The 27,820-nt window shown below is 48.4% G+C and overlaps 5 protein-coding genes across 7 annotated transcripts; 3 read left to right on the forward strand and 2 right to left on the reverse strand.

Annotated features, from left to right (window-relative positions):
• The first annotated feature begins 2,792 nt into the window (after positions 1–2,792).
• On the forward strand, positions 2,793–3,328 carry LOC131214873 (ATP synthase membrane subunit K, mitochondrial-like). Of its 2 annotated transcripts, none has more exons than XM_058209202.1 (3): positions 2,793–2,919; positions 2,999–3,080; positions 3,149–3,328. In XM_058209202.1, exons 2-3 carry the CDS (start codon positions 3,000–3,002, stop codon positions 3,218–3,220), a joined length of 153 nt encoding a protein of 50 aa, XP_058065185.1. In that variant the 5' UTR covers positions 2,793–2,919; position 2,999; the 3' UTR covers positions 3,221–3,328. The 2 variants fall into 2 exon arrangements, with proteins under 2 accessions (XP_058065185.1, XP_058065186.1); XM_058209203.1 differs by having other exon boundaries at positions 2,881–2,899.
• Positions 3,329–3,338: 10 nt separating this feature from the next.
• Positions 3,339–4,468, reverse strand: LOC131215404 (high mobility group protein 20A). The gene is made up of 2 exons (XM_058209793.1): positions 4,225–4,468; positions 3,339–4,155 (listed from the first exon to the last, which is right to left on the reverse strand). Exons 1-2 carry the CDS (start codon positions 4,466–4,468, stop codon positions 3,422–3,424), a joined length of 978 nt encoding a protein of 325 aa, XP_058065776.1. The 3' UTR covers positions 3,339–3,421.
• Positions 4,469–4,920: 452 nt separating this feature from the next.
• Positions 4,921–8,455, forward strand: LOC131206404 (stAR-related lipid transfer protein 7, mitochondrial-like). Of its 2 annotated transcripts, XM_058198954.1 has the most exons (6): positions 4,921–5,444; positions 5,721–6,060; positions 6,125–6,291; positions 6,351–6,822; positions 7,109–7,208; positions 7,659–7,799. In XM_058198954.1, exons 1-5 carry the CDS (start codon positions 5,217–5,219, stop codon positions 7,159–7,161), a joined length of 1,260 nt encoding a protein of 419 aa, XP_058054937.1. In that variant the 5' UTR covers positions 4,921–5,216; the 3' UTR covers positions 7,162–7,208; positions 7,659–7,799. The 2 variants fall into 2 exon arrangements, with proteins under 2 accessions (XP_058054937.1, XP_058054929.1); XM_058198946.1 differs by lacking the exon at positions 7,109–7,208 and having other exon boundaries at positions 7,659–8,455.
• Positions 8,456–9,093: 638 nt separating this feature from the next.
• On the forward strand, positions 9,094–10,461 carry LOC131216511 (NF-kappa-B-repressing factor-like). Its single transcript, XM_058211020.1, has 3 exons — positions 9,094–9,693; positions 9,762–10,150; positions 10,225–10,461. The coding sequence occupies exons 1-3, from the start codon at positions 9,094–9,096 to the stop codon at positions 10,409–10,411; spliced, it is 1,176 nt and encodes a 391-aa protein (XP_058067003.1). The 3' UTR covers positions 10,412–10,461.
• Positions 10,462–20,144: 9,683 nt separating this feature from the next.
• LOC131215405 (zinc finger protein jing homolog) lies at positions 20,145–27,337 on the reverse strand. The gene is made up of 10 exons (XM_058209794.1): positions 26,358–27,337; positions 25,604–26,258; positions 25,043–25,552; positions 24,707–24,997; positions 24,149–24,631; positions 22,016–24,055; positions 21,800–21,944; positions 21,030–21,210; positions 20,761–20,940; positions 20,145–20,730 (listed from the first exon to the last, which is right to left on the reverse strand). Exons 1-10 carry the CDS (start codon positions 27,335–27,337, stop codon positions 20,145–20,147), a joined length of 6,051 nt encoding a protein of 2,016 aa, XP_058065777.1.
• Positions 27,338–27,820: the final 483 nt, after the last annotated feature.

Below are 27,820 nucleotides of genomic sequence, written 5' to 3' on the forward strand. Positions count from 1 at the left end.
ACATCAGCCGATTATTGGCACGCTCGTTATCGGCTGATGCTTTAATTGGTAGATTGCTTTAATGGGTATGAATGAATTTCACGCAACATCGTTGAATGTAATGTTGGACCGTAATTATTGTAATACTGGACCAATCCAGAACTTGTTTGTGACGCGCATTGTTTTGTAAAAATGTAGACTAATTAAACTGTTCAGGTTCGGTTTTAATAGACACACATTACTCCAACAGATGTAGTGTGTAGTTTAAAAATTAAATGTAAAACTACTTATTCATGGTGCTGTTAATTATACTTAGTTATGGTTATAAAATTTGCTGGGAAAAAAACATATGAATACACAAACATTTGTGTATGTTTGTAGTTTTGTTATAGTCAATTAAAATATCCTTTTACCCATGCAAATAAAGGTCAACTATATATTTGCGTACCCGTTCCTTTATGGGTGTATAGTACATCATGAAGTAGTGACCTCGTAATTAATTCTTGAAAGCGAATAGCAACCACATGTCATTCTTGACCTGCACATTGCAACGTAATGCAATTTCTGCCGTAAAGTGTCTCTCTATCTCGGAAGAGAACATGGCACAGAATACCACATCGTTCGTAGTAAGGTACACAACATCCCCGGGATCGTTCCTGGTATGATGTACTTATTGTATCAATCAACTCTCTGTAGATATGAACCTTATTCGACACGCGTGGAATAGTGGATATCGTGGACAAACCGTCCTCTCATGGACACAGGCAGCCTGTTGAAAATTTACACACGTCCCAAAATGGCAAATACAGAGCCTGAATAGGGTGCTGTTTGGCAGATGAGCTATTATTTCCATTTTGGAATCGACTTCTGGTGACACACATTGCTCGTCCCACGAAGTCTGAATGGCTACAGAAATCGCTGACAGCTCATTGCTATTGTAGTGCCTTAGGCAATTGTTGGCGCTTGTTCCCATTTCGGACTACATCCCGTCGACAACACTCCCAACGACTTCCTCAGTTCATTTTATGTTGGATTAAATGTTCAAAATATTCAACGCATTACGAATTAAATTAGACACATAGGTTCAGGTCATTCAAATCCACACTACTAGCTGTTGTTGTCAACCACGCGTTTCCATCTACATATGTTTTTAAAAAGTGCCCACACGTGATATGCGTTAAAGATTCTAATATCGATTCTGTGGCCATCTAGAGTTACGGCTGCCGTGTAGGCGGAAGATAATGATAGCAAAACTTTCCATATTCTTCATCCGAAACCATCGCACCGGATGTCGTCCATTGAACGCTACTGGCCTGATAGGTAAATAAGGTGAGCTAGAGTGTGTCTCCGTTGCAATGCTCCAAAGTTCCCAGAGCCCGTTGACTCCTGAGCGTACCACTTTCTAGTCATTTGCAATAATGAACGCCCGGAGCAGTGGCTAGGGTCTATGGAAGGACAAGTTGAATGTAATTTCAATAATTGAATAATCCTAACAAAACTTTCTGGTCTTGCCATCGTGAGACTGGCGAGACTGCCATAGTCGTCTTCTGGCACGCTGGCGCCAACGCGATCTAACATGGCAGGTAACCAGATGGAACCTTAATTGTTCTACAACTGCCCGGAACCAACGCTGCCGACGACCCCTCTGCTAGCACGGTGCGCTCGGAGAAACGTACAGCATGCCGTGCCCGACGTGGATGGTACAACCCGGAATAATCAATCTGACGCAGGGATTGAATTTTATCGTCTCATTACTATGCATTCCGAGCAGCGACAAGATATTCGAGATGGCAAAGAGAAGGTGGTGCTTGGTGCATACTTTAAAGGCCAATCCATTCAAAGGGTTCGCATATCAATAAACGGTTTGTGAGTGGTGTGTTTGCTTCAATGTTCGTTTGGGGGTTTCTCGCCGTTTTAGAAGTGTTTGCGGCGTTTTAGAACGTCAAAGATGTACGAAATCGATTGTTTGAATAATGTTACGTATTATCCTGATCGGTTACACGTTGTAACATCAATCCAACACAAGTTTCAATGGTCAACTACCCTACGGGTACAGATCGTTTATCTGTCTCTGCAGAAAAGTCCGAACATTCCAGGCCGGTTCTCTGGCAGATTTTCAGTAACTGATCAACTATGCAACTGGGCTAAAACGATTTCAATCGATTCAATTTTTGTGTCCACTCCTTTCTTCAATTGCTGTAAGGCTCTGTAAAACAAAAACCCGTATGTTAAAGTTTTCCGGTGCGCATGTTAGGCATGCCGACAAGTGCTGACTATGGCTATAGAGGAAGCCAGCAAAAAATTGTTCTGTTTGTTTGATTCAAACTCGCTTTTAGAAAAATGGGTAGAGCCCACTGAAGATCTTTGCAAATAGCAGTTTCTGCTCACAATTCTTATAAGAACTTATCATAACTATAGTTATCAATGATGGACAACGGTTGGCAATAGTTGCATTTCAAACGGACGAGCTAGCCGATTTGAACTTTCATGTGCAGAATAAAATTGTACAGTTGATTGTATTGTCAAAAGAGCTCTTTTCAACCAATCAACCAATTACGATGTAAACGTTCTGATTCAAAATTTCGTATTCAATTAATTATATTGCAAACTTCTTCCGCTAATATTCCCAACAGATTAATCGCCCGATTAAATGTGCAGTGCATTTATGGCAAACCGATGCATTACGAAAGAAAACATTTAAAAAAAGCCATAGCACTTCATACTCAGTATTTTATTTTCTACCAACACGTTTGTTTCTGATAAGTGGTTTCCACATTCAAAAACCTGAACTTGTCGTACTAGACGCTTCGTCACGAACAGCTTGACTCGAACAGAATTACATAACCTTCTGGTGCAATTTTGACATTTCACATCGGTCTCCTATTCGCTATTCCAGGCTGTGTGTCGAATAAAACACAAAGTAAACCAACAGAATATTAAGTAAATTCTACGAGAAAACCAATGTGCTGTGCTATGTGAAAAACGTTGACTAACTCGCCCTTCTTTGCTGCATTCTCAGAATGGCCGGAGGTGGTGATGATAGCAAACTTACCGGACTCTCCCGCTACTTCAACGGCGAGACCATGAGAGGACGAGCCAATGTACGTCAGAACGAGTGCGAGTTGATAGCAAATTTTCTAATATTTGGTTCGATTATTCGCTTCTACAGGTTGCGAAGGCCACCTATGCGTCGATCGGCCTTCTCATTTTGTACTTTACCCTCAAGCCAAGCAAGAAGTAATCGCAGACCGGGAAACGACAGTTGTTTGCATTACCAAGCACGTCTAAGCGTTCTGTAAGCATGGCAGTAAAAATACATTATGCAACCAGCACATGATGTTAAGTAAAATATTGGATAGTGTGTGTTTATTAGACGAAACTGTGTCCCACTGAACTGAATTGTTTATTCTCTCGTATCCAGCGAATCTTACTAATTACCCTTTCAGTGGGAAAGGTTTTGCAGATCCAGCTTTCGAATAATATCCTTCGCTTTGTTCAACGTGTGGCCCTGCGTGCTCGAATCTGCCATTTGATGCAAGCTGTCTAAATACTGATCAATATTTTCCAAAGTGGCACCCGAACTCTCCTCGCCCAGAGGCAGTCCCTGAAGCGCACTGGCGAGCGTTGCGCGCAGTTTTTGCAGGTAGTTCACGAGCACTTTGTTCCGGGCAGTAAGCGTGCCGGTCTCGCTTTCTAGCTTCTGAATACCATTTTCCATGTTCTCCACGTGCTTTTCAAGCACCGAGTTCTGCTGTTCGTAATCGATGTTGGACTTACGCAACGTACGCAACTCGGAATCAATCAGTCGGTTGTGCTCGAGAAAGTCGTCCGTAAAGATGGGTATTTCATAATCGCCACGGCGGATCGCTTTCTGTTCTGCATTTCCATTCACGTATGAAATCGCCGGTGTGACGTTCGCCGCCGGTGTTTCCACTGCGATTTGTGGTGTCTCATTCGATTTCGCATGCCCTTTCTCCACGGCCGTCAACTTGTACTCCGATATCTCCTTATAGTAACGCTCTTTGTCTGCTTCCGCTGCTTCCAAGTATGGTTTTTTCTTCTCTTCTGGCAACTTGGACCATTCTTCGGCCATCAGCTTTGTCAACTCCACATGTGATAGATTGGGGTTTTTCTGTCGCACCGCTTCCCTATGCTCGTTCATGTACCGAACGTATCCTTCAATCATAAAACCAACAGCACAATGAGTATATGTAGAAGTTACAAGGTAAAAAGCAAAATACAGACCCGTCAATGGATGTTTCGGTGCATTTGCATCTTTCGGCCCCTTTCGTCGTTTCCGTTTTGTTGGAGTCTTTTTAGGTGATAGTTTAGTTTTGGGTCCACTTTTGCCAGCAACTGCCGCGGCGTTTTCCGGCGGGTTTCCGTTGCTGTTCAGTGCCTCGTTAGGAGTCGTTTCGACTGGTTCAGACTTTGGTTCAGTGAGGGCGGATTTACCAGCGTCAGTTTCTTCTGTCTTTTCCTTCTCCATCGATATCGATAAATGCTAACCGAATAACCGAAGAGCAAGGAAAAGTTATTTTGTTTATTTTATTTATTTTTTCTATCAACTTACCGACGCCAAGTTTGACGTTAGCTTCAACACTGTCTACAAGCGGCAGTTGTGTTCTTGTAAATTCAAGTAGGCCTGGGTTGGAATAAATTTTCAATTAAACGATAATGCTTCAACATTTCAACCAAGCTCCGGACTTGACTTCAATCAATAGCGTAAACTATTATTATATTTCCATAAACTATATTTCCATTGTTTCCAAATTCTTCGATCAAATTCCGAAGTTTGAACCAAACCTTGAAAGTGCCCAATGATTGTCGATGCTGTCTGTAGTCAACAAAAAAAACATTGACATGTGTTCCGAACTGCCAAACTAGATCAATGTGAAATTTGCATAACAAATCGCTGATTCTATTGCATTACGATGCACACGCTGCATAAAGTGGGTAATAGGTGCTAAAATTGAGAACTTCTTGTCGCGACCAGTTTGTATGGTCATTGCGGGATCCTCATCCCCCGCCCAGAACCAGTGCGTTGCGGCATGCCCACCGGGTTGTATTTGCGATGCGTGCAATGAACTTTTCCACCGTCGGTATGGTTCGCGAAATTACGCAGAGTCGATAATTGAGTGCGTTCGTGCAACAAAAACAAGTGTTATCACGCGGATGCAGGTCGGGCAAAAGCGAAAGTGATTAACTCCACTATCGAGTTTCGAGCTTGGTGAACCATGGCACTGAAGCTAGCGATGAACAGTTCCTTTACCTTTCGGAAGTTAAACAAATACCTGCGGAAGAATGTGAAGGACAAATCCGCCTGCATACTGCGCCTGTGGACCACGCAGTGCGAATTTGTGTTCGCTCAGCAGCTGCGCCGAAGTCAGCAGATATTTGCCCATTATGCCAAAATCTGGGAAGAACGGGCACTGCGTGAACTCCTGCGACGAGTTCGTGGACAGGTGAGTACCGACATCATCATGGGGTTTACATAACACGGCCCGAAAAAGGGTTCTGTTACATTGATTCGGTTTCGGCGACGAGGAACGATAACAGAGCTCTCGTTCCCTGCACACGCTCGGCGCGTTAGGGGGCAGAATGATTGTTGATGCGATACGAGTGGCTCGTGGTGAATGTGTTTATTTTTAGAGGACGGCGAAAACAGATTCACTAATCAGTGCACAACACTGAAGAGGAGCGCCACTTTCATTGTACGTGTACACATTTTCTCACCTTAGGTGCAGCGCCATGCTAAAGGATTTTTGCTTTCATCCGCCGCACTACTCACTTTCGATTGGGAGCGGGAAAGGATCGAGCTGGAATCGGTGCAGGAGCACATGGACGACTTTCAATTTCTCGAGCGACTGCAACAGGAAACTATCTACTGCCGGAAGTGCGAGAAGAGAAAACTGATCGACTCACGGGTGGACGGCATTGCTTATTGCTGCTGCCCGAAGAATGTGACAGAAATGCTATCGGCGGAGCAAAACGCATATACTACCTGGGAACCGTACATTGAACAGAAGCGTATGATAACCTGGCGACAGGAAATAAAGCCAGGATTGTACGCGTATAAAGGTACGTAGGGCCAAGTAATGTAGATTGTACTCACTGTTTTGCAATACTGGGATTCTCTTTCCAGTGTACGTGGAGTATCCCGATGTTACGCCCGAAGACTTTCTCCACGTTCAGATCGATGTGGAGTATCGCAAAAAGTGGGATAACACAGCCGTTAACTTGGAAGTAGTGGATGAAGACACAACGAAAGGCTCGAACAGCCACATCATTTACTGGGAAGCTTTATGGCCGGTAAGCATACGGCGCGCGTTGATTCACCGCGAGGTAGTCACTGTTCCCGTTCCCCACAGAAACTGTTTGCCAATCGTGATTACGTCTACAATCGGCGCTATTTCGTCGATCGTAAACGACGAGTCATAATGATCGTCAACAAAAGTGTCGACCACCCGAAGTGCCCTGCCAAACCTCACACACAGCGTGTACATGAATACTGGAGCTACATGGTCATCAAGCCGACAACCAGTTTCAATCAACCGGGTGTATCGTTCGTGTTGACGTACTTCGACAATCCTGGACTGTCGATACCCAAGTACATTACGACCTGGGTGGCGAAAAAGCAGATGCCCGACTTTCTCCATCAGCTGCACCAAGCAACGGTGAACTATGCCAAGGCCAAGAAGCAGAACGAGACGAGAATTATCGAGTTCTGGGATAAGCACAAGGACCCGGGATTCGAATATCCGCCGGACACGTTGCTAGGCTACAGTGTGGAAGATTTTAGTGAAGCCCAAAAGCAGGAAGAAGAATCTAGTCTACAGAAAGGTATGTCGCTATTGCTACTCCGATTGCTCGTCCACTGGTGAAACAAATCGACCCTTGTAATGACACTGATTCGACGCCACTTTACGTTCATTCTCTCATCAGTCCTCCTCACTCTGCTGGTTTGCTTAACGAAGTTTCACCATCCTTTTTTACACGCTTCATGGTAAACATGTGTTTCTCTTTTTTCCTGTCTGCTTACCGTATCGCGCCCACTGATGATGGCCCGGTTTTCATCGTCCGTTGTTGTACGTATGGTTCCACTCACGGTTTGCCTGTAACACAACAGTGGTTGAGAAAAAGCTAAAATTTTGGCGTTACATTTTATTCAAAATTAAGTAGATACTTGGTCAGATCTCTACCCAACACAATATAGAGCAGAAAAACGGGTAAGATAGTTAGAAAAAAATCTATAACTCAACCAACAAAAACTAGTAGCAGAGAAAAGGGCTGTTATTCTCTAAAAATTGACGAAGGTGATGGTTTATGGAGAAGAAGAGTCTGCGAGCAGTCAGCTCCACTTTAAAACATATAGTTTGAAAAAATTCTGTACATCAGTCCGTTTTGTTGTGCAGTTTCTTAGTATTTAAAATGTTTACTTATTGCAAGTTGTTAGACGAGCTAGACTGACAGGATCTTGTGTGTTTACAATTGGAAAAAAAATAGTCAACTAAAAATCATTGTCAATATCCTATAATGCTTTCTAACACACAATGCTAACACTGTTACAACTCATTCGTAAAGTAGCAATCAGTCAGCAACAGTAGCGAACTAACCAGCAGCATGAACCGTATACGAAACCTTATTAATCGTTGTTTTTCTATTACTTCCTGCCACAGTCAAAGCACTATTATCGGTTGAAACTACAGCTTTAGTGGAAACGGCTTCGTTACCGACAAAGTCGAAACGGTCAGTACAGCAAATCGCCGATCCGAGCAAGCCAGGCGATGTTCCTGATGCCAACGATACTCCTGCCGCCGAAGAGTCACCCAAAAAATCGACATGGTGGAGTTATCTCTATTCGTACATCTATTTCATCTGACGGTGCAAGGGGTGCATATGAAACAGTGCAATAGCTCAATGGTGGAAATACACCGTCGTCAAAGTGGCCAGTTGTCACAATATAGGTTATTAGAACTAGGACGAGTCGGAGTTAATTCAGGTTAAAGCGCTTATAGCTAGTGGCAATAGAAGCAAACCAAATGCACGACTAGTGAAAAAATAGGCCCACAAGCAATTAATGTAGAATTAATAACAAAAAGCAGTTGTTAGTGATCAAAAGTGAGAATATTATTCATACATCTACCCGTGCATAGGGAACGGCAGTTCTATTACGATGATAAAGTACCTCATGTTTGATTATTAATACAAACATTTAAAAAGCTAAAATATCAACAGAACTGCTCCTCGACATCCATGCAAGTTCTGTTTCGGTGTGTTGTTTTACAGTTTATGATAATTTAAAAATAGTTTAAATTTCTGTATGCCCGCGATGAGCACTGCTAGAAACGTGTATTTGTTGGTTTTGTTTGTTTTATAACAGGTTTTTCGGTTAACCTACTGTTCATTGTAACCACGACGAGCTGTACCTTTAAACAAACTTCAGCGTTCTATTGGTAATCATATCTTAAGAAATGCAATTCAGCGATTGAACTTTTATTACAAGCATCTTCCGAAATGAACTTTGAACAGGCATTCTGTGTGCCGCTGGGACTTTTCCTTGGGACAGGTCGCTGCATTGTAATGTCGGTGTATACTTTGCCGCAAAATTACACCATGCAGTTTATGATGTTGATGACGGAAACATTTCATGGAACTCTACTAAATTATTTAACCTAATTCTAAAAACTAGGCACCCTAGCAAGTGAATCGGGCTGGCGTACGTCCGTTTGTTGGGTTGGCACACTGGCTTTGCTGCTGCACCTAACCATATCTTTTAATTTCATTTTTACGGTTGTCTTTATTTACAGTTCAAACTATTTCAAAGAAATCATCCAGATGAGATTTCTCATTCCTTTAATACTTATTAATTTTATAATTTCATTTCATTGGATTTTCTGATGCAATTTTCGGAATTACATTCTTTTTGACAGATAAATCTCTGATAAGTAATAAGGTTTTCATAAGCGAAAAACCTTACGTAGAGGTATGATCGTAATTTAAAATATCGCCGTGAGCTTTTACGTCAGCCTTCTTTGTTTGTGTTTGGGTTCACGCGCGTCATCACATCGGGGCGAGCTGTCAAAAGCACGTGCATTTCACCTCAGGAGCAACATGGGAGGAATAAAGAAGAAATTACGGCTGGCGGCACCAAAAACCAAACAGAAAAAGGCACTAAATAGGTTGAAATCAACAGTAGACTCGTCTTTGATTACGAAAACAAAGGGACCAGCAAAACCGAGAGCCGTCAAATCGGATCGTAAGCAAAAGAAGGAACCAAAAGGTACAAAAGATGCAACGCGCGAGCCGATTAATTTCGTGTCTCCGGCGACGCCGGTTGATGATTCAAGTGAAGAAATGGAATCCGAGGATGACGAGCAGCAGCAGGATCAGCAAGAGAAGGCAACGAAGAAACTCCCTGTAATCGAACCCGTGCCAACCGATGTTCCCGATCCGAAGCTCCCTCCAGCGTTGATCAAGATGTTGCGCCCACTGATCGGATACTTCTACAATGGTGATCAGATATCGTTGAAGCAGAGCTTCGAGCAGGCGGTACTGCTACTGGAACCGGATTACGACGAGTCGACGAAGGTGTTCCGGTTTCTGGTCAACACGAAGGAAGTGTGCCGTGCGGTCGGCGAAAAAAACGAAGCGCATTCGGAGGCCCGCGACAAGCTCGTTCAGATCGTGCGCTACTATTGCTACAATCTGAAGGTTGGCAGTTTTGCTTTAAACAGTGCTCGTAACATATTAGATTAATTTTGTGTGTGCTTCTTCCACAGAAAGTGAAACCGTATCACACGCGTAGGAAAATCTTCTACACCCGGCCGCCGAAGTCGGTGCAAGCGAAAGAAGCGGCCGCCAAGAGTAATCAGCTGCAGGACGAAAACATCGGCTTTAAGATGTTACAGAAGCAGGGTTGGAGTGGTGGCGGTCTCGGAAGCGGAGAGAGTGGTATTACCGAACCGATCACTGCCACGAAGCGCAAGGGCAAGCACGGACTCGGTATGGAGAATGCGACCCAGGAGGTGACAGGTGAAGAGACCGCGAAGGTGAAAATCCCCCTTGAAGCATTCTATCTGGTGATACAGGAGTACGCGGGTGTGAATGCGTTGTACGATCTAGTGTTTAGCTCGCAGTTCCCCAAGGGGCAGGTTCGAAAGCTGCGAGAGTAAGTAAAGGCCTCCCCGCAGAAACAAATAGTATCAAGCAACGGTTCCGCTAAACAAACGCTTTCCATTTCAGCTTTGCCCTTCGGAAGAAGCTTCTCACGCAGATGGTTGGCCAAAAGAAAAAGAAGCTGGTAGTTAGCAAACCGCTGACGATCAAGGAAATTAAGGTGGGCGTTATGAAGGGACATTCAGATTTGTGTGCAAAGTATGTCGTCGTTCCACCGGCTGCGGGCATTCCTCGCGAGGATCTGCCGGTGTGAAAGAAACAGATCAATCCATACAATAAAAGCCAACATGCGTCCAATGTTTCCATTGCACGTCAAATCGATCATTTCTTTCATTTGTACAAAGCGCGAAATGGAGTCGGAAAAAGCACCTTATTTCGATGAACATGTGTTTCTGCCGTAGAAACTTTACTAAGATTATAAATTAAAAAAACAAAAATACAATAAACATTGAATATTATTATTGGAACGGAATAAGCAGCGAACATCGAAGCAAATTTGGATGCTACAGAGCCATTTTCAATTTGGCACGGAAGGTGCGCCGCCGCGGCGCTGCTGCCGAAAATTTCGAAAACTGCCGGCTTAAAAATCTCAACATTTGAACAGGGTCGCATGAACGAGCGATCGATGAGCAGTTTGGAGGGGAAGTTGCAGATCGCATCATCTGCAAAACACACCACAGGGTGACCCAAAACCTAAGCTACACGATCGAAATTTCGTAAATATAATTAACTTAAGAGAAATTTAGAAGTTCAATATATTTTTTTCATAGACAATCCGAGGAGAATCGCCAATTCAGCAACGTTAATTATATTTGCAATAATTAATATTAATTAATGTTTATTATAAAGTTAATTATATTTGCAATATATCGTTCACCCAGATACGATTTTGAGTCACCCTGTGTTGCAGATCAGCCGTAACTTTCCCTCCAAACTGCTTAGGGGCGTGTCTAATAATCCGGCTACCTGCAGTAGTCGTCGTCATGCGACCCTGTTCCAATGTTGAGATTTTTAAACCATCACAGTTCTCGACATTTTCGGCAGCATCGCGACTCGCGTAGCTTCCGCGCACAAAACTTAGCGGGAAGGACCTTTAGTTTTAAAGTTTGAATACGTGACCAACAAAAACGCCGCTGTTGGCCAAGGCCCAAGGAAAAGATCTCGATTTATCACGATTACGATAACTTCCCATATCGGTAATATATTTTCCATAGTTTCATATCGTTTAAACATACTGATACAATTGTTTGTTTCGTCGGTTGTGGCCCGCTTAGGTGTGGCCTGCCGTTGGAGTTGGGAGTGTCGGCGCGTGTGTTTATGTGGTTAAGTTTTATTCCTGCGTCTCCTCGGCACTGTTACACGATACGCCACTCTCTCTGTACTATACGTCTAATAAGCATCTTGTCTTGTTGTTGGGTTGTTCCTTTTGGGTATGTTTCGTTATAAGATTAATCTCCCTTCCTGGCTGATAACTGTTTTCTCACTTTTGAACGTTGCGATATCCTTGCGTTCTGACCGAAAAGAGGAACAGGTTTTTCCTTCCCGGGCTTTGGTTTCCTTGGTTTGGTGAAATTGACCTTCTTTCACCGTTACCACGCGACGCTTTGATGGTGGCCGCTTTGCTTCCCAGCCACGCTCCCGGAAACTCAATTCGTTCAAAGCTTTTATATTTTCCATGTTAATTTCTTCTTACGAAAGGGTGTTGTGTGTGTCTGTATGTATGTCTTTCTTCTTTTAAGGCGCTTTCGATACGATCAACATCGAAGTAGTACGATCAACAGCTAGTGACGTCCTGGAAGGAAGCCACAAGTTGTTGATCGCAACGATTTGATAGCGATCGCCCTTCAGCGGGTCTGCGCGTTGAATTTTAAGTCGTTTGTTGCTTATGCTGCGATATTACACTCATACCTATAGGTCACTCTAATAGCTGTAAGACTCATATGGTTTGTTATTTAGATTTTGGATCTGTTCGAGAATTGTAGGTCTTTCTTTGATTTTTTTTACAAAAGTGTCCCATCGGTGCGTGGTTAAGAAGATAAGGAAGGACAAGCAAAAACCGCTACAGTTGGAGACGAAAAGAGAAACCGATTGAAGCAATGGACAACCGGGGCTGCTTGCCCGAAGAGGTTTAGTGGTTCATCTAAAATGAAGCATTTGCCAATCCACCAAAAGCATAGAAGGGGCCTGTGGAGCGAGGCGGGACTGCAGAGGCACAGGGTAAACAGTTCCTTACGGATCATGATTGCTGGTTTCTTTCGGCAGAAACGGTAAGGTTGAAAACTCCTACTGAAACATACTAAACATTCGCTTGCCTATAACGACTCGCAGACTAACACCTTTACCGCTAACCGCTAACTGAAGATTTAAATACGTAAATAATGTAAGAGAAGCTTAAGAAATCAGCCTAGAAATTGCGTATGTTTAATTTGCCCCCCACATAACGGGGCTTTGTCGTTCGTGTTTGCCCAATCATCGGTTTCGCGCTACTCAGCGGCTGTGTCCTGTGATTCTGGCATGTCCCACTCAATTTAGTATGCTTGCGTCGCGCCTCGATCCAACGATTAGTGCTGGCTGCTTGCTGCAGCTGTGGGTTGATTTCGGTACTGAAACTATTTCAATCTTATGATTTTGTGACTCCGTCTCGTCGCTCATCTTTGTGTCGTTCACCTGTTCCGGGCGCGCAGATTTCTAAACATTAATGAGGTAGTTTTTTCTTTTGTTTTCTTAGTTGCTTCATTATTTTCCTCAACTGTTTGTGTGTTCGTGTTTTCGGTTATCTGTTTTATCTTTTGTTTGTGCTTTGTTTTTGCTGTTCCAAGACGTGTTCCTACTAAACTGGTATCTTGTTTTTCGACCTTATTTCGCGTATGATCATCATCCACCTGCCCGACAAAATATTCTTTCACCCTTTTTGGTTACGGTGCTTTCTGCTTCACGCGTTCTGAGCTTTGTTTGGTTTACCTGAATCCTGCCTATCGGGCCTGAATAAATATTGCAAAGAGTGTTTTGTTAGGTGATCCTTTGCTCTGCATTCCTCTTGTCTTGTCGAGTCTTTTTTTCTTAGAAAATCAATCCAATTGTTTGTTTGTTTTTTTTTTCAGTTGTGTATATAGTACGTATTCTATGCTTTTCTCCTTCCGTTGACTCTTACCATTCGTCTTTTCCGTTTCTTTCTGGTCCTTGTTTCGAGTGATTAGATGTATTTCACGCTGTGAAATCCCGTTTTCGTTACTTTTGTCGTCAGCTGTGTTGTGCATCGAAATAAAATTGATCGCCCAACTAAATTCTTTTCTCCTTTCGACGGGTGTGATGCAAAGTTAAGAGTGTGATTAGAAAAGTACCGTGAAAGACTGTTTTGGCGGGAACAAAACCAAAGCAAGAAGGGTTCAACGGTGTTCAGAAAATAGCAGATCTACACGGAAAGTGAAGTGATACAAGACGTTACAATAGCGAGAGTACAACCACCATAAAAACACACTTGAACTACGTAATACTAATCTGTCTGTTTAGCAGCATTCCGCTTTTCTACTGTTCTGAGAGTTGCCTTTTCTTATGCCTTTCTATAGCGTTTTACCGTTACTGTTTCCATTACACTCAAACACTTCCATTACCGGATTGGCGCGAGTTATATATTATGTACTGCTCTAAATTCCACTAGTTTCCGTTAGTTAGACGTACGTCACATTCGGTTCCTAATCGTAGGTAGCATTTCTGTTATCATGTTTCTCCTTTTCTTCCCTTGCCAGATGATTTCTAGAACAACATCTACTAACACACGACACCGACACAAACGGCAATCGATCGTTCCGTGTACCGTCTTCGCTCGTCCTTCGTGCTTCGAGTGATTTTCCGAGTGAAATATCCGAACCGGCAACCGAAACGATCGAAAGAGAGTGTGTGCCTTGTCCGTCCATGCCCTGCCATAATCAGAAGATAAACACACCCAACTTAGTCTATTTACAATTTCATCTAAACCACTTTTTCCATACTAACGGTGCTGGTCTTGCTACAACAATCCTGTACACCGTGTCGATCCGGGTGGATGCACGGTGCACGGCTTACTCGGTTCTACACGGCACGTGACGCGTCATATGCTTTACATAAGCATTCTGCCATTCCGCACTGAGGATAGCGACGTTTCCTAGCTAGACCGGAAGAGAGGACATCTCTCCGTTCGCGATCGATCGGTTTCGTCGTCCACCTTTTGGGTGTGTCAGGCTTCATCTAACAATCCTCGTTTGTTAATTTTTGCTAATCCTTGCCGCACACAATTTGTTGTTGATCGGTCAACTAGTGGCTTTTCAGCTTTTCCAAGCTTTTCATTTGCGTCTTTCATCTGCGCTACCTCTGCCTAAGTGAGTGTTTCACATCATAACCAACGGTTCATCATCTATCCGGATTGGGTGTGCATAGTGTTCATTCTTTCCTCTTGACCTACACCCTGGCAGATTGTGTTACAAATCCTCTTCCATGTTTGGCATTTATTACATCTTTTCAATTGTCACCCATCGTCATGTTGAAAACAGTATCTCTCCTACTGTCTAAGACTGACGGAAACCGTTTCATAACTGCTTTATTTCAATCCGGTTCCCCCCCCGTTTCGGTTGCACTTTCCTGGTCTGCCTCCTCTAGCTTTGACTATTTTTCTTCTCCGACTCTTTATATTCTCCTTCATCCTTCGCCTTCAATATTTACTAGCATCGCTCCGCAAAAATCGGTAAAAACCGCAAAAACTGAAAGGAAATAGAAAGCAAAAAAGCATTTTAAAGAACTCGCCGCACTCTAATAACTAATGGGCCTTCGATTTCACAAAAGCTTGAAGGAAATCTCAATTCTGCAACCCGCCGAAGAAATTATCCTACCAACTGACGACCCCTGAGTTTTGGCGATCCATTCCGTGCGCCGGTGAGAGTATTTCCTTATCTGCTTTGCTGCTACAGCGGACACCTTATCTACGCTTTGTTGTAAGTCTTAATGTAAGTAATGGTTTTGAAATTAGTACAAGTACATCGTGCGTGCCATCTCCTTCTTACGCCGCACACGGCCATGACGTTTAATGACGTTTCGACCACTTATTATCTACTCACTATTACTTACAAGTAGTATCACTAAGACTTCTGCTTTTACTGATTTACGCTTTACAATCAATTTGTATGTTTGCGCTTGAGATCGAGTGGGATGTCCTGGTTGCACTTCTACCTTGCTGCCACGTATGATTGCTCTGATACAGGAAATCGAACCGAGACGAGACTGTTGTTGTGTTGCTGGCCAATGCCATCTTGGATTGAACTCTGATTTTGCCTCCCGAGTAGCGACACAATCCCGCGGAAGATTCGTAGATGACATTTTGAAGGACAGTTTTGTTTTATGTTGATGGTTTGATTGGTTTGATTGTTCTGAGAACCTCACAAACTAAAAAGAAAAACAGCATAAATCTGGAAAAGAATCAAACGGTTAACAAAATATGGATCGAATTATAGAGAAAGAAATGTACTACCGAACAAAAGTAAAGCAAATCCTTAATCGTAAAAAAATAAACACAAAACAGTGGGAGCTTCTGTTTTTCAAATAAACCAAAAATTGGCGTTTCATTGTTTTATGGTTTTCTCATGATTTTCAGACACATCTTTCACATTCTACTAGACTCTCTCTCTCTGTCTCTTTCTCTCTATTGCTCTCTCTCTATCTCGTTCTCTCTCTCTTTCGCCCTCTTCCACAAATCGTTACACAAAAAGATCACTCACTCAGCTAGGATGCAGGAAGGAGGGGATATGGAACGATTTTGTCCGCTTTATCTAGCTTAGTATGCAAAAAGTTAAAAGAATTCGGCCGATCGATAATCGGTAGTTAGTTTTAGTCAAAGTTACACTAAATGTTACTAGCGATTACAATAAAAATCTTACTAATTATGCGAAAAGGACGCACACGTTTGTGGTATTATTTGTATAATTAGAAACTAAACGTACAGAAAAAAACGTATAAACCTTTCGTAGGCAGCAAAAATTATTTTAAAACATACTTTACAATAAATGACATAATTCTAACGGGTACAACACACACGCGCATGCAGCAGAGGGTCCACAATAGCCATTCTAGACGAAAAACAATTGAAACGGCCGCCAGACAAAATGGGTTTGCCCAAAAAAATGTGTGTCTTTTGCTCTCTCCTGTTGACTTGACTGCTTTCAAACATCCTCGTACGTACGCTGTTGCGTGCACCACACGGCGCGCCATCGTCCTGTTTCCCTTTCTTTGGCGAAAATCGAACTGACAACGAACGGTGGTTGTGCTGTGCTTTAATTAAATGCGATGCCGGAGGACGTACTAATTTTAACATTCACTAGTTACTACACATAAGAAATCTCACTAAAAACGCCAGCAGCACACCCCATGGGTTACCGATCTTCATCGTAATGGCGCGATCGTTTGCAGCGTGTTGTGGGTGTTGTGTGCAAACTCCGGCGAGAGATATTGGAACTGAAAAAAATACAGTTCCACTGGCAGTGTCGCAGAGCGGTTTCGGGCCAGGAGTTGCGTACGAGGACGAAGCGAACATTGAAGATGGCGGCAATGTTGTGTGGGTTGCCGCGTTTCAAAATAGTATTACCTTACTTTCCGTGATTCTCGTGATTTTTCTACTTAAAATCAACCGGTGTTTTTGCCTTCCCTTTTCCCTTTTAAATTATTATGCTTTTCGAAAACAAAAGCTTCGTTCGTTCACTTCCTGCCTGTTACTTTTCCTTCTAACTTTTAGCTCTACTGTTACTATTTTCCCTTCCGAAAGTACACGTAAATACAGTTTCCCACACAAAAAGAGAGCGATTGTTGCATAATGCGTGCCGGCCAACAACGGTCTCACCTTTCATCGAATGGCCGTCTGCTTCCGGGGCGCTACGCTAATGCACGATCATCGTAGAGTATCGCCTTCGCAGCGGAGAGTTTCGACTTTCGGTTTGTGTTTGTTCACTTTTAATCTAATATTTAGAATGAAAACATAATTTTATAAAAATCAGTCCAAAACGTAAATTTCTAAGGAAATTACTAGCATCACCCTCTGCGCATGATAATATTTCGTACAAAACATACATATATTCTCTATCATCCTCTCGTTTCTTCGTCGCGGTTTCTAAAAGAAACATTGCAGCACAAAGCAGCATTGAATCCAGATCGCAGTAATTCACGTACGCACAATGTTTACAAACAGAATGTCCAAATGGAAAGGAATGATTCCATTTTTGCACTCAAATCCAGAAAGAAATTTAGCGGCGCCATTAAGCTGTCGGTAGGCATCTTCACAGGACACACTACACAAAAATCTTCCACCTAAGGTACCTCTGCTGATCAATGGCCAGCATCAATGTGAGTGACGAGTTCTTTGAGTAAATCGAAAGAATGTTGAGTGTAATTCTAAATTTTACGGACCCGAGAAAAGGTAACAAACAAAAAAAGAGGTTACAGGGTTCTGAACGAAAGTCTCACTGATGAACACACGGCAGTTTGCGCTTTCCTATGGTTTTTGGCAGTGTTGCTATGGTGTTTTTCGCGTTGCAACTCGGTCGCTCTGTCGCTGGCAACAAACAGAATCAATCCAAGAAGGCGGCAGTGCTGTGTTTGAGAAAGAATCCACAACGTAATCCATCTTCCTCTTCTCTGAGAATGGGATAGTGACAGGCTTTTACAATAAATTTTGATTTGAGCCAAAGTAAATTTTGAATTGCTTTTGATTTGTTCGATTCCATGTGAAAATAATGAGCCCACTTCGTATCATAGCGAATGCATGGTGTTATCCCCACGACCGGTTTTCCTTGCACCCGTGTGCTTCTGTATCATTCACCGTCGATTTACGAACGTTCGCTAATTGATTTCTTCGCACCAGTTAGTTCCGTTAATCATGTGTAGGTTTGGTGGGTGGTGCAGCATTCTTATCGTGTGTGCGCCCCCCTCCACTGGTTTCACGTGTTATCAGTCAAGTTTTTGGCAGTGACAATTTCTTTGCGCTACAAAATACCGTTTCATTTTATATCCTTAAATTCCTTACGGCAACGCTGCCTCGCGGGATTGGGGTTTGCTGGCGCACGTTATTCCGCTTCGTTTGTGCCAAGTACTTTGATGTGATTTGATTATTTTATCGGTAATTTTTTCTAACTCAAGCCACGTCCCCAAAAGATATGGAAGGCGCTTTCTGCGCGGATCGCAAGACCGTACGCAACACAATTCGAGGTGAGTGTAAAGGCCTAGCGAAATAAAAGTCAATGCTTCCCCAGGGGCTCGGTCGAAACCAACACACTTCATAAAATGTCGGACGGGTCTCCAGAAATGCTGATATTGTTTTGGGAATAAAATTTAAAATTTTACACTTCCACAACACTTTTCAAAGCAATGTTCCGCACAGATGAGCTTTCTGCGTGCGTCACACAATTACTGAATATAAATGCTGCTTAAGGAGATCCTTTTCGGACCGTTGGCCGACTTTTTTTTATATTTAAATCGCGCGCCGCTACCTTGCACCGATTGTATTCGTTCGTTAAATTTCGCTCCTGTTTAACGTTACGATTTTCTTTAATGTTATCATCCCGCCGCCTTACGCCGTGTACAACCTAGTAAAAAGAAATACGATTTTCAGTCTTTAGGCGCGCGCGCTTCTCTCTGTTTCGTGTATGTCGTAATGGGCTTTTGGCGTGCATATTGAAAAGAGAGAGTTTTACGTCACATTACAACGAACACCGTAATGCTATCGTATGTTATGGTCACATGATTTTAAACCTACTAATCGGCCACCGCTATAGGCCCTCTTCTCCCACCTCCCTTCTGTCTGTACGTTTCTTGCAGGGTCCTTTCCTCCTGAGACCTTCGCACATTTTAGCAGTTTCGTACGCCGTAATATATACATGGACGCCTGCGCTCGGGGACGCGCACTCAATCCTACGTTACGGGTTCGGTTTTGAGATCAACGGAATTTCAAACAATTGTTCTTTTCTCGCTCCTCGTTAATGGTGTGCGTTTCTCGGTTTCACATTTCGCGAATAGTTCACAGTCACGTACCTTCGATTAGTTTGCTTTCTTTTCTACAAGTGTTATCATTTGCTTCCCCCACAAACTGCCGTTGCACAAGCGTTCGCTACACAGTGTTGGTGTGCAGCAGTGTGCCCCCTATATCCCTACTCTAAACAGCTCTACGATTGGCGGAGCGCGCACACTAATTCTATCCAAATACAAACGAGAACCTCGAACTCCGTGTCTTCCTTCAGTTTGTATTGCATTGCGGTACAGTTTACTGATGTACCTCGTGTGGCTAAGGTTCAGAGTACCTAAAACTGCTGTCCAAAGAGGGATTTAAAGTAAAAAAACGAAAACAAATAAAGCGCTTTTCGCTTTTTGCACGATTTCTACCTAAATTGCTTACATGTGAAGGAAAAAAGATTATTATTAATTTGAATTTGATAAATGAACTAAAATTGTAAACTAAACTTGTACTGGGGTCCCTGACCGAAACCTGGTCAGGTGTGACCCTCAGTTGGCATTGGATCATCAGGCTGTCGGCCCTTTCTACGAGGTCAACGAAAGAAAGGGATCTTCTACATACGCATATCTACACGACCGTACGCAACACAGGTGTTGGCTTTCCGCTGCTTGGCCATAAACTAATATCTACATGCCTAGCTTAGAGTGGTATTCCGTACAATATTGTAGGCTGTTGTGCTCACGTTATCCTCTATCTAGATCGATCGCTGAGAGGCGTTACGTTGCTGTTGTTGCTTGACACCACAACAGGCTTCTCGCGATGCGGCCGCTTGGTGGCGTTTGTGGACAACGATGGGACGCCGCCGCCGCTTGCTCGCTTCGTTGCTGGCTACAGCTGAAAATCGTGCTGCTTCTGGACTACGTTGGACCTGCTGCTGGCGACCGATTCTGGCCGGTGAGGGTGTGGTAGATATTTGTCGAACGGAAGATGATGCCATCCTCGTGGAAGCAATCGTCGACAGGCGTCAGGAGGAAGCGCTGGTGCCCACACTGGACGACGCTGCTGGTTGCGACACGGTAGACGACGACGCTGTTGATCGAGGTGAAGAGAAGCTGCCGATCGTGGCAGGTTTCGGACACGCTGATCGCTGCACTGCTGATGCGGACGAGCAGAAGGATGACGATGACGAGGAGGACGACGATGATAGCATCATCGCTCCACGGCATGTTGTGGTGGTGGTGGCGGTGCTACTGCTGCTGCTGTTACTGCTCAGAAGGCCCGCGGCCGACACCGCGCTGAACGATCGCGATCCGGACGAGAGGGCAGTGAGTGAGTTGGAGAATATGGACGAGAAACCCGTGGACGTCTCGGAGGAGGAAGCACCGCCATCACCGGGTTTCGATCCCTGATTCGAGTACGAGGCTGAGGATGATCCGTCGGCCGACACCGAAGACAGCTGCCGCTGGGGTTTACGCTGCTGCTTCGGCGTGAACCGGAAGAGGGCGCTACTCGACGAGAGGTGCATGCTGGTGGACGAACTGATGCTGCTCCAGCTGCTGCTGCTACTGCTGAGGTTCGAATTGCTTCCACTGCCGCTGCCACTGCCGCCACTGCTGGCCGCCAACTGTTCCGATTGCAACTTCAGGCTGAACTCGTGCAGGGCCGCAAACGGATTGCTCGGCCCGGTGCCAGCTTGCACACTCAGCCGATCGTGCTTCAGGTAATCGAGCAGATCGTTCTGCTGCTCGTGGGTTAGCTCGTGAATGTGAACCTGTTTCTCCAGCTGCACGTTCTCCTCCGGGAGCCACTGGTCGGGAAGGCTACAGATACGAAGGAAGCATAAATACAGTCACGATTACATCGTTTCGGCGTCCACCTTGCGGAGGGGCTTCTGGGAAGCCCTACTTACATCTCAGCGGGGTACCATCGTATCAAAACTTCCGGCGCCTTGTCCTTCGCCTGCCGGCGTGCTACCTGGCTGCCCCGGAACACGATCGCACCGTGCTGGCCGCTGGCGAGGCTCCCTGTACGCACCAGCCGATGCTGTAAACCCTCCATGACGCCCGAGTCGAAGAAATCAAAGCGGCGGGCTGTGCGTGAAACAAGAAAATATATTAATTTGAAACAAAAACAAACAACGACACCTATTCCTTAGCCTAATATGAATGATGATCACTACTTTCGCGCCACGATAGAAATATAGGTTTAAATGCGCAAGAAATGGTTCAATTGCTTGCGATTTTTTGTTGACAGTTTGCGTCGGTTGACGCTAGAAGACTGCGCCACCATTGGCAGGACACACCAACCAGCTGATGGTGTCCTCCTTCTGGTAGGCTTTTACTGCTCGCTAGTGGTAGCTAGAAGAGCAGAAGGTAGTCTTCGTGTGGTCTTCTTGCCGTTGAATCTGATGGGAAGCATAGTTAACCTTCTCCCGGGTGCATCCCGGGCCACGTAATACATCGGGATATCCCGATGCACTGAATGATAGAGTTTGTGATGGTAACTTATAAAACAAAAACACATAATGTTCTCGAGCACAAGCTGCGCTGCAACGTGCTCTTCTGGGTCTTCCCCTGCATTAGGACCCCATTTATACCTCCGCAGGCAGGCAAATGTACCCGTCGTCCCCGCGACACGAACAACCTAGAACGGCAGGGATGTTATGGTGGCGTGGCTTACCTGACCACGGTTGGCGACGGTAGCGTAGCTTTTTGCCCGTCTTCCTCAGCACCTTCGGTACCGGCGGATCAGTGGAGGACCGTTTGCCCGAACCGTTGCTGTCCGCACCGGCAAAGTGCCCGTGAACGTGTTTCACGAACGTTGTCTAAAACAGAGCAAAAAGTCAGATGGTTAGTCAGATCGGAGCCCGCGTCCGTGCGGTTGGCGCTAACTTACACGAGTGGCGAAGCGCATCCCGCAGCCCTCGACGATGCACTTGTGCAGCTTGGTGCAGCCGTGCGACCGGACGTGCTGCTCGAGCCAGTTGAACTTGGTGCACTCCTTGTTGTGTACCTTGCAGCCGTCCCACAGGCAGGCGTACGTCGGGCCAGTCTGCGTGTTGATGTGGGCCGCCGCCAGGTGATCCACCAGCTGGGACGCGCTGTCGAACTTGCTGTCACAGTCGCGCCAGTAACAGGCCCCATACAGCCGCCCGTCACCCGACCGCCGGAAGCCCTTGCGCCCGAAATGATGGTGCGGTGCGGTCCCGGACGGCACCGGGAAGCGGATCGTTTTCGGCTGCGACAGGATCGGACTCCGGGCGCACGTCGCTTCCGGTGCGAGCGGGGACAACAGATCCGTGGCGATACTGGGGGCCGCCGCGAACGATGCTCCCGGTTGCTGCTGCGAGGAGGAACTGGCATCCTGCTGCCCATCGCCATCCGACGGACTCTGGGACGAGCCGTACTCCTCCTGCAGGTCGCTGGTCGCCGACGACGCAACGGACAACGGTTGCCCCGGCTGATCGACGTCCATCAGCGTCAGCGGCGGATGCTTCCGTCGGATCAGCTCCAGCACGGTGCTCTTGGGCGACTTTTGGCAAGTGGCAACCGTGGTGGTGGTGGTGTTGGTGGTGGCCAACGACAAAACGGTCGTCGCCGTCGTTGGGAGCGCAACCACCGCAGCAACCGGTGGTAGCAGCCGCTGGTGGAACGCGGCTTCGGCTTCGGCCGCAGCCACCGCCACGTCGGACAGCAGCCGGAGAGGCGGCGGGAAGGGAGACACGGGCACGACCGCCGGTGCGACGCTGGCCGATGTCCCGATCGGTGCCCGTTCGCCAAGCTGATCCTCCGAGTCGTCCGACGACGATGATAGCGGGGACGACGACGACTGAGAACCGGCGGCCAGCTCCGAATCATCGTCCTTGAGACCGTGCATCCGGTGGTGGTGTCGGTGGTGGTGATGGTGATGATGATGGTGGTGGTGCGTCTTTTTGGCCACCACCGAAGGCGGTGACCCGGAGTCTGGCGACCCCGGCGAGCACAGGTCGATCGTGAGCGACTTGTCCTCGCTGTCGCTCGAATTGGCCACGATGCCGCTGTCGTTGCTGCTGCCACAGTCGAGTGTCAGTGGGTTGAGCGCCGGTGGCGACTTGCTGCTGCCGGTGTGCTGTGTGTCCGACATCGTCGGAACCCCGGAAACCCCCAGCAGCAAACCGGATGCCGGTGCCACCGGAGTCGTTTGCGTGGAGCCGTTACTGCGGCCCGTCTTCTGGGTCGTCCCGCCTAAGCCCGATCGCATCGTAAGCGACGTGCTCCGGACCAGCTTTGGCATCACGGTGGTGGTGTTGCTATTGGCAGTGACTCCACCGGCCCCCCCGATCTTCGCCACCGTGAGCGGCTTGCTGTGCTGTTGGGGTAGCGGCTGCACCGGCACCAGCCCCGGTGGTTCGTTCGGAAGCAACATGGTGGCCGTCGTCGCCGCCGCCGCCGTCGTCGTCGCTTGTGCCATCTTCCCGAGTCCCGAGCCCGGCTGGCCTCCGTTCATCAGCGCGTTCATGATCGGCTTGCTGGTAGTCGAAAACGTGGGCACGGTGGCGACGAGCGGCGGCGGAGAAAGGGCGCCCGGGCCGGGCACCGTCGGAACGCTCGTTACGATGGTGTGGTGGTGGTGCTGCTGCTGTTGCTGATGATGATGCAGCGGTGCAGAGGACACCGCGGCCTGAACACTGGACGGGATGGTCCCGAGACCGGACGATAGGATCGTCGACGGTTGAATGGTGGCCCCTTGGGCTGCTGCGGCGGCGGCATACAGGGCCGACGAGATCGGTACGAACTGCGCGGTGGCTGCCGGGGCACTGCCTGCGAGTGTTTGGACGACGCCCAGTTTACCCGCCGCCGCCGTCGTTGCCCCGGCAGAGACGGCCGCTACCTGGGACTGCAGGCTGTTGAGCATCGCCGGGGAAATGTTGGCCAACAGTGAGTGTTGCTGCTGCTGCTGCGCATGCGGATGCAGATGATGATGATGATGGTGTTGTTGCTGTTGATGATGGTGGTGGTGGTGCTGCTGATGTTGCTGATGCTGAGCGACAATGGCAGCGGCCGCGGCCACATTCTGTTGGATGATAGCTGTAATATTATTTGGTAACTGTGCATTGCCGCTCGCCGTCTGATGGTGGCCTCCTCCGGCCCCCCCTCCGCCGCCTGTCGGCTGCAGTGGGTGCAGTGCCGGAATGGTGGCGGTGGCCGTCGCCTGCGTCAGAGCCGCCGACAGCTGCGCCGAGGTAAACATCGTCGGGATGGCGGCCGTGTTCACGAAGATGCCTCCGGTCGGTGTCATCAGCAGCTGCTGGGGGGCAGCCGCGAATGCCTGCGGTGAGTAGAGGGCCGCTGCGGCCGACTGCATGGCGGCCGCCGACGGGTGGCCCACGCCGATGGCCTTCGTGACGGCCGTCGTGACCGGACAGGCTGCAGCCGCCGAGTACGGCACGACCGTGGTGGTCGGTTTCGCGAACATCCCACTAAAGTTCATGTTCATGGCCGCCGCCTCCATCGTGAAGCTTTGCTGCTGATGCTGCTGCTGTTGCTGCTGGTGGTGATGGTGGTGATGATGATGGTGCTGCTGCTGCTGCTGATGGTGACTTCCGGCTCCGCCATGCGCCAACGAAGAGGCGGCCGCCATCACTTGGTGTTGTGCCTGGGCGGCTGCGGCGGCTGCCGCAGCTTGCTGCTGTTGCTGCTGTATCTGGTGGATCTTGATGATGGTGGCGTTCATGATGAGCTGCGGGGTAGTGTTCTGGCCCGCCCCAGGACCGGCCATCGCGGTCGAGTTGGCCCGAGCAGCGGCCGCCGCCGCCGCCATTCCGTTCGCACTGACTAGCATGTTGGCCGCGGCGGCTGCATTTGCCGAGGCGGCAAAAGCGGCCGCCACCGATGACGTCTGTTGCTGCTGCTGCTGGTGGTGGTGGGCCAAGTTGACGGCGGCGATTGTAGGGCCACCACCACCGTTGGTAGTGCTCAGTTTCAGCGCCTGCTGCTGTTGCTGCTGTTGGGCCGCTGCCAGCGGCAGCAAATTGGAGATCTGTACCAAGTTCGGGAGCGGCGCGACCATCGTGCCAGCCGCGCTCACTGGGATGGGCGGCGGAGGTCCCACCGCCGTCGTCATCGACGCAGGCGACGGCTGAAACTGAAAGACGGCGGCCGTTGCGGGGTTCACTCCTTTCGTGACGGCCCCCGACGATGACATCATCGAGTTCCCGGGCGGCTGTGGAGCGATCGGTTTATACTGCGGTGTCACGTTGGGCGCCGCTGCTGCCACGGGACTTCCGGTGGTATTGGCTGCGGCTCCACCCGGCGGCGTTGCCGTTGGCAACCGAATGGCAGTGAGAAGTACAGTCGATGGTGGCGGCTGCTGCTGCGATGACGATGGTTGCATCTTGGCAGTCGACAGCGGATCCACCGCTACCTTCGACGTGTGCTGGGCAGTTTGCTGTTGCTGGTGGTGATAGCTGGTGGTGGAGCTGGTGGTGGAGCTGGTGGCACCTACCAACGAAGAGGACGACGTGCCCGTGGCCAAGCCGCTCACGGGAGCCGTCTTTGGCCCATCGGCGCCAGTGTTCGCCGCCGTCGTACGCGGCGCAATGGTAACCGGCTTCTTCGATTGACCGGCCGCCCCGCCGGCCACCCCACCTGCCCCACCAACACCGAGGCCGCCCTGATGGCATATCTTGCGGGTCGCCGACACGGTCGGGGCAATGCGGGCCGTTTTGCGTTCGACCTTCTTCGACGCTGCAGCGACGGCTGCCGCTCCTTGCGATGTAGCGGCTGCTGCGGCGGCGGCCAGCGTAGCCACGGCCACCGCCTCAAGGGTCGCGGTTGTGGTGGTGCTGGTGCTACCAGCCGCCGCCGTCGCAGAATTCTTCACCAACAACTGCTGCTGCTGCTGCTGCTGTTGATGGAACAGCTTGAGATACTTGTCTAGGTTGGGCCCACTAAATGGAGCCGCCACCGGTGGTGGTGTGGTAGTGTTGTTGGAGTGGTTGTTACTGTTGTTGCCACCAGTAGGTGGTGGACTGGCGGACGAAGACGAGGCCGAGGTCTTGATGATGCTTTTCTGCTGCAGGACGGTGGTCCCGGTCCCGGTGCGCAGCTCCGCCGTCGTCGTGGTGGTGGTGGTCGTCGTCAGCAGCTCGGTGCTGCTGCTGCCACCGGGCGGCGGCGGTTCCTCTCCACCGCCAGGCTCCACCACGACAGCTCCGGAAGCGGCCGCCAGTTGGTGGTGCTGCTGGCGGCGCTGCTGCATCGTAATTGCCCGACCGGCGACCGTTTTGATGCTGCGCTTGAGCGTGTTGAACGCGTTCGTCGACTTCATCTGTGACTTGAAGTAGCCCGTAATTTTGTTGCCATTCGTTTTGGCAGCCGCCAGCTCGGCGGCTGCAGCGGCGGCGGTTGACACTACCGGAGCCGCCGCACTCACGATGGCCAGCTGCTGTGTCAGTTTGTTCTGCGAGCCGCTTCCGCCATTGTTTTGATTGGTGACAGCCGAAACGGGGGACCCGGTGGCGGGTTTGCTGCCGACGGCAACCAATGCGGGAGGGCCGCCTCCGGTGCCGTTCCGGGTCGCCGTGTTTGTTCCGACCGACTTACAGGCGATCCGGGGCGGTTCATTGGGACGCGATCGTTTCGCACCGACGGTACTGTTGCCAGCACATCCTTCTTGACCGGCGGCACCATTTCTGCTGCTGCTATTGCTATTGTGATGATTGCTACTACTGTTGCTGCTACTACTATTGCTTTTGCCAGTTCCGTCCGTCTGAACACCGTTTGTGGTTGGGGCTGGTGTTGTTGGTGGCGACGAGCTGCCCGCCGCCGCCGCCGCCGCCGCCGCCGCTGTTGTAGTCGTCGCCAGCAGTGTTGTCTGCTGGGAAGCCACCGACTTGCCGCTCGCTCCTGTCGCCGCTTGCTGTCGCTTCAGCTTGTTCGAGGGACTCACGGCAGTGGTGCCGTTGCTGCTGCTACTGACTCCCGGCACCGCAGCTGACTGCGCTGCTCCTCCTTCTCCGGCTGCTCCGGAACTGCTCCTGGATTCCTGCTCCGTTAGAGTTTCTCCTTGACCGCCAGCCATTCCGACGCCGTTCGGGGTGGTGCCCCCTGACGTTGTTCCACCGCCAGCACTGCCTCCGCCACCGGTTCCACTATTCCATGGCCACTGGTGGTGGTGATTGTGCGCTGGAAACGGTTGCTTTATCGTAATGCTGCCCGTCTGCGTGTGCGGGGCCATCGCTTCGTTCCCCACCCTCCCCCTGCCTGCTTCGTTCCTCTTCCTTTGCCTTCCTATCTCGCTACTACTCGTTCGATCGGTCGATTCCTTCCGGTGGCGCACTACTACTCTGGGCGCTTCCTCTGGTGACGGCGGTGGCCTGTCGGCGTCTTCGGCGTCTACGTCGGCGTCTGCTGTTCTCCTGTGCTGTCGTCCTGCCCTGTGGTTGCTGCATTGGGTTCGGCTCTGATATGCGCTCCGTACGCGCTCGCTCCTTGCTCTGTGATCCGCTAGCTTCTCGCGTGGATCGCCAACAGTACCGGAAACATCCTCCCCGTGTCGTCGTCTTCGGTGTGTCCGTGCCGGGCTCAGGAGGCCATGGTTCTTTGGGTAGCGCACGGTACAGAGATAGGCCCTCTCTCGATTGTTTCGCTTTCGGTTGGTGTGTGCTAATTCCGGGGCGATCCCCACTCCTGGTGCTCGTGAGACCTACAAATAAAGCAA

Source organism: Anopheles bellator, chromosome 1, assembly GCF_943735745.2.
Source record: "Anopheles bellator chromosome 1, idAnoBellAS_SP24_06.2, whole genome shotgun sequence".
Taxonomy (NCBI): Eukaryota; Metazoa; Arthropoda; class Insecta; order Diptera; family Culicidae; genus Anopheles; species Anopheles bellator.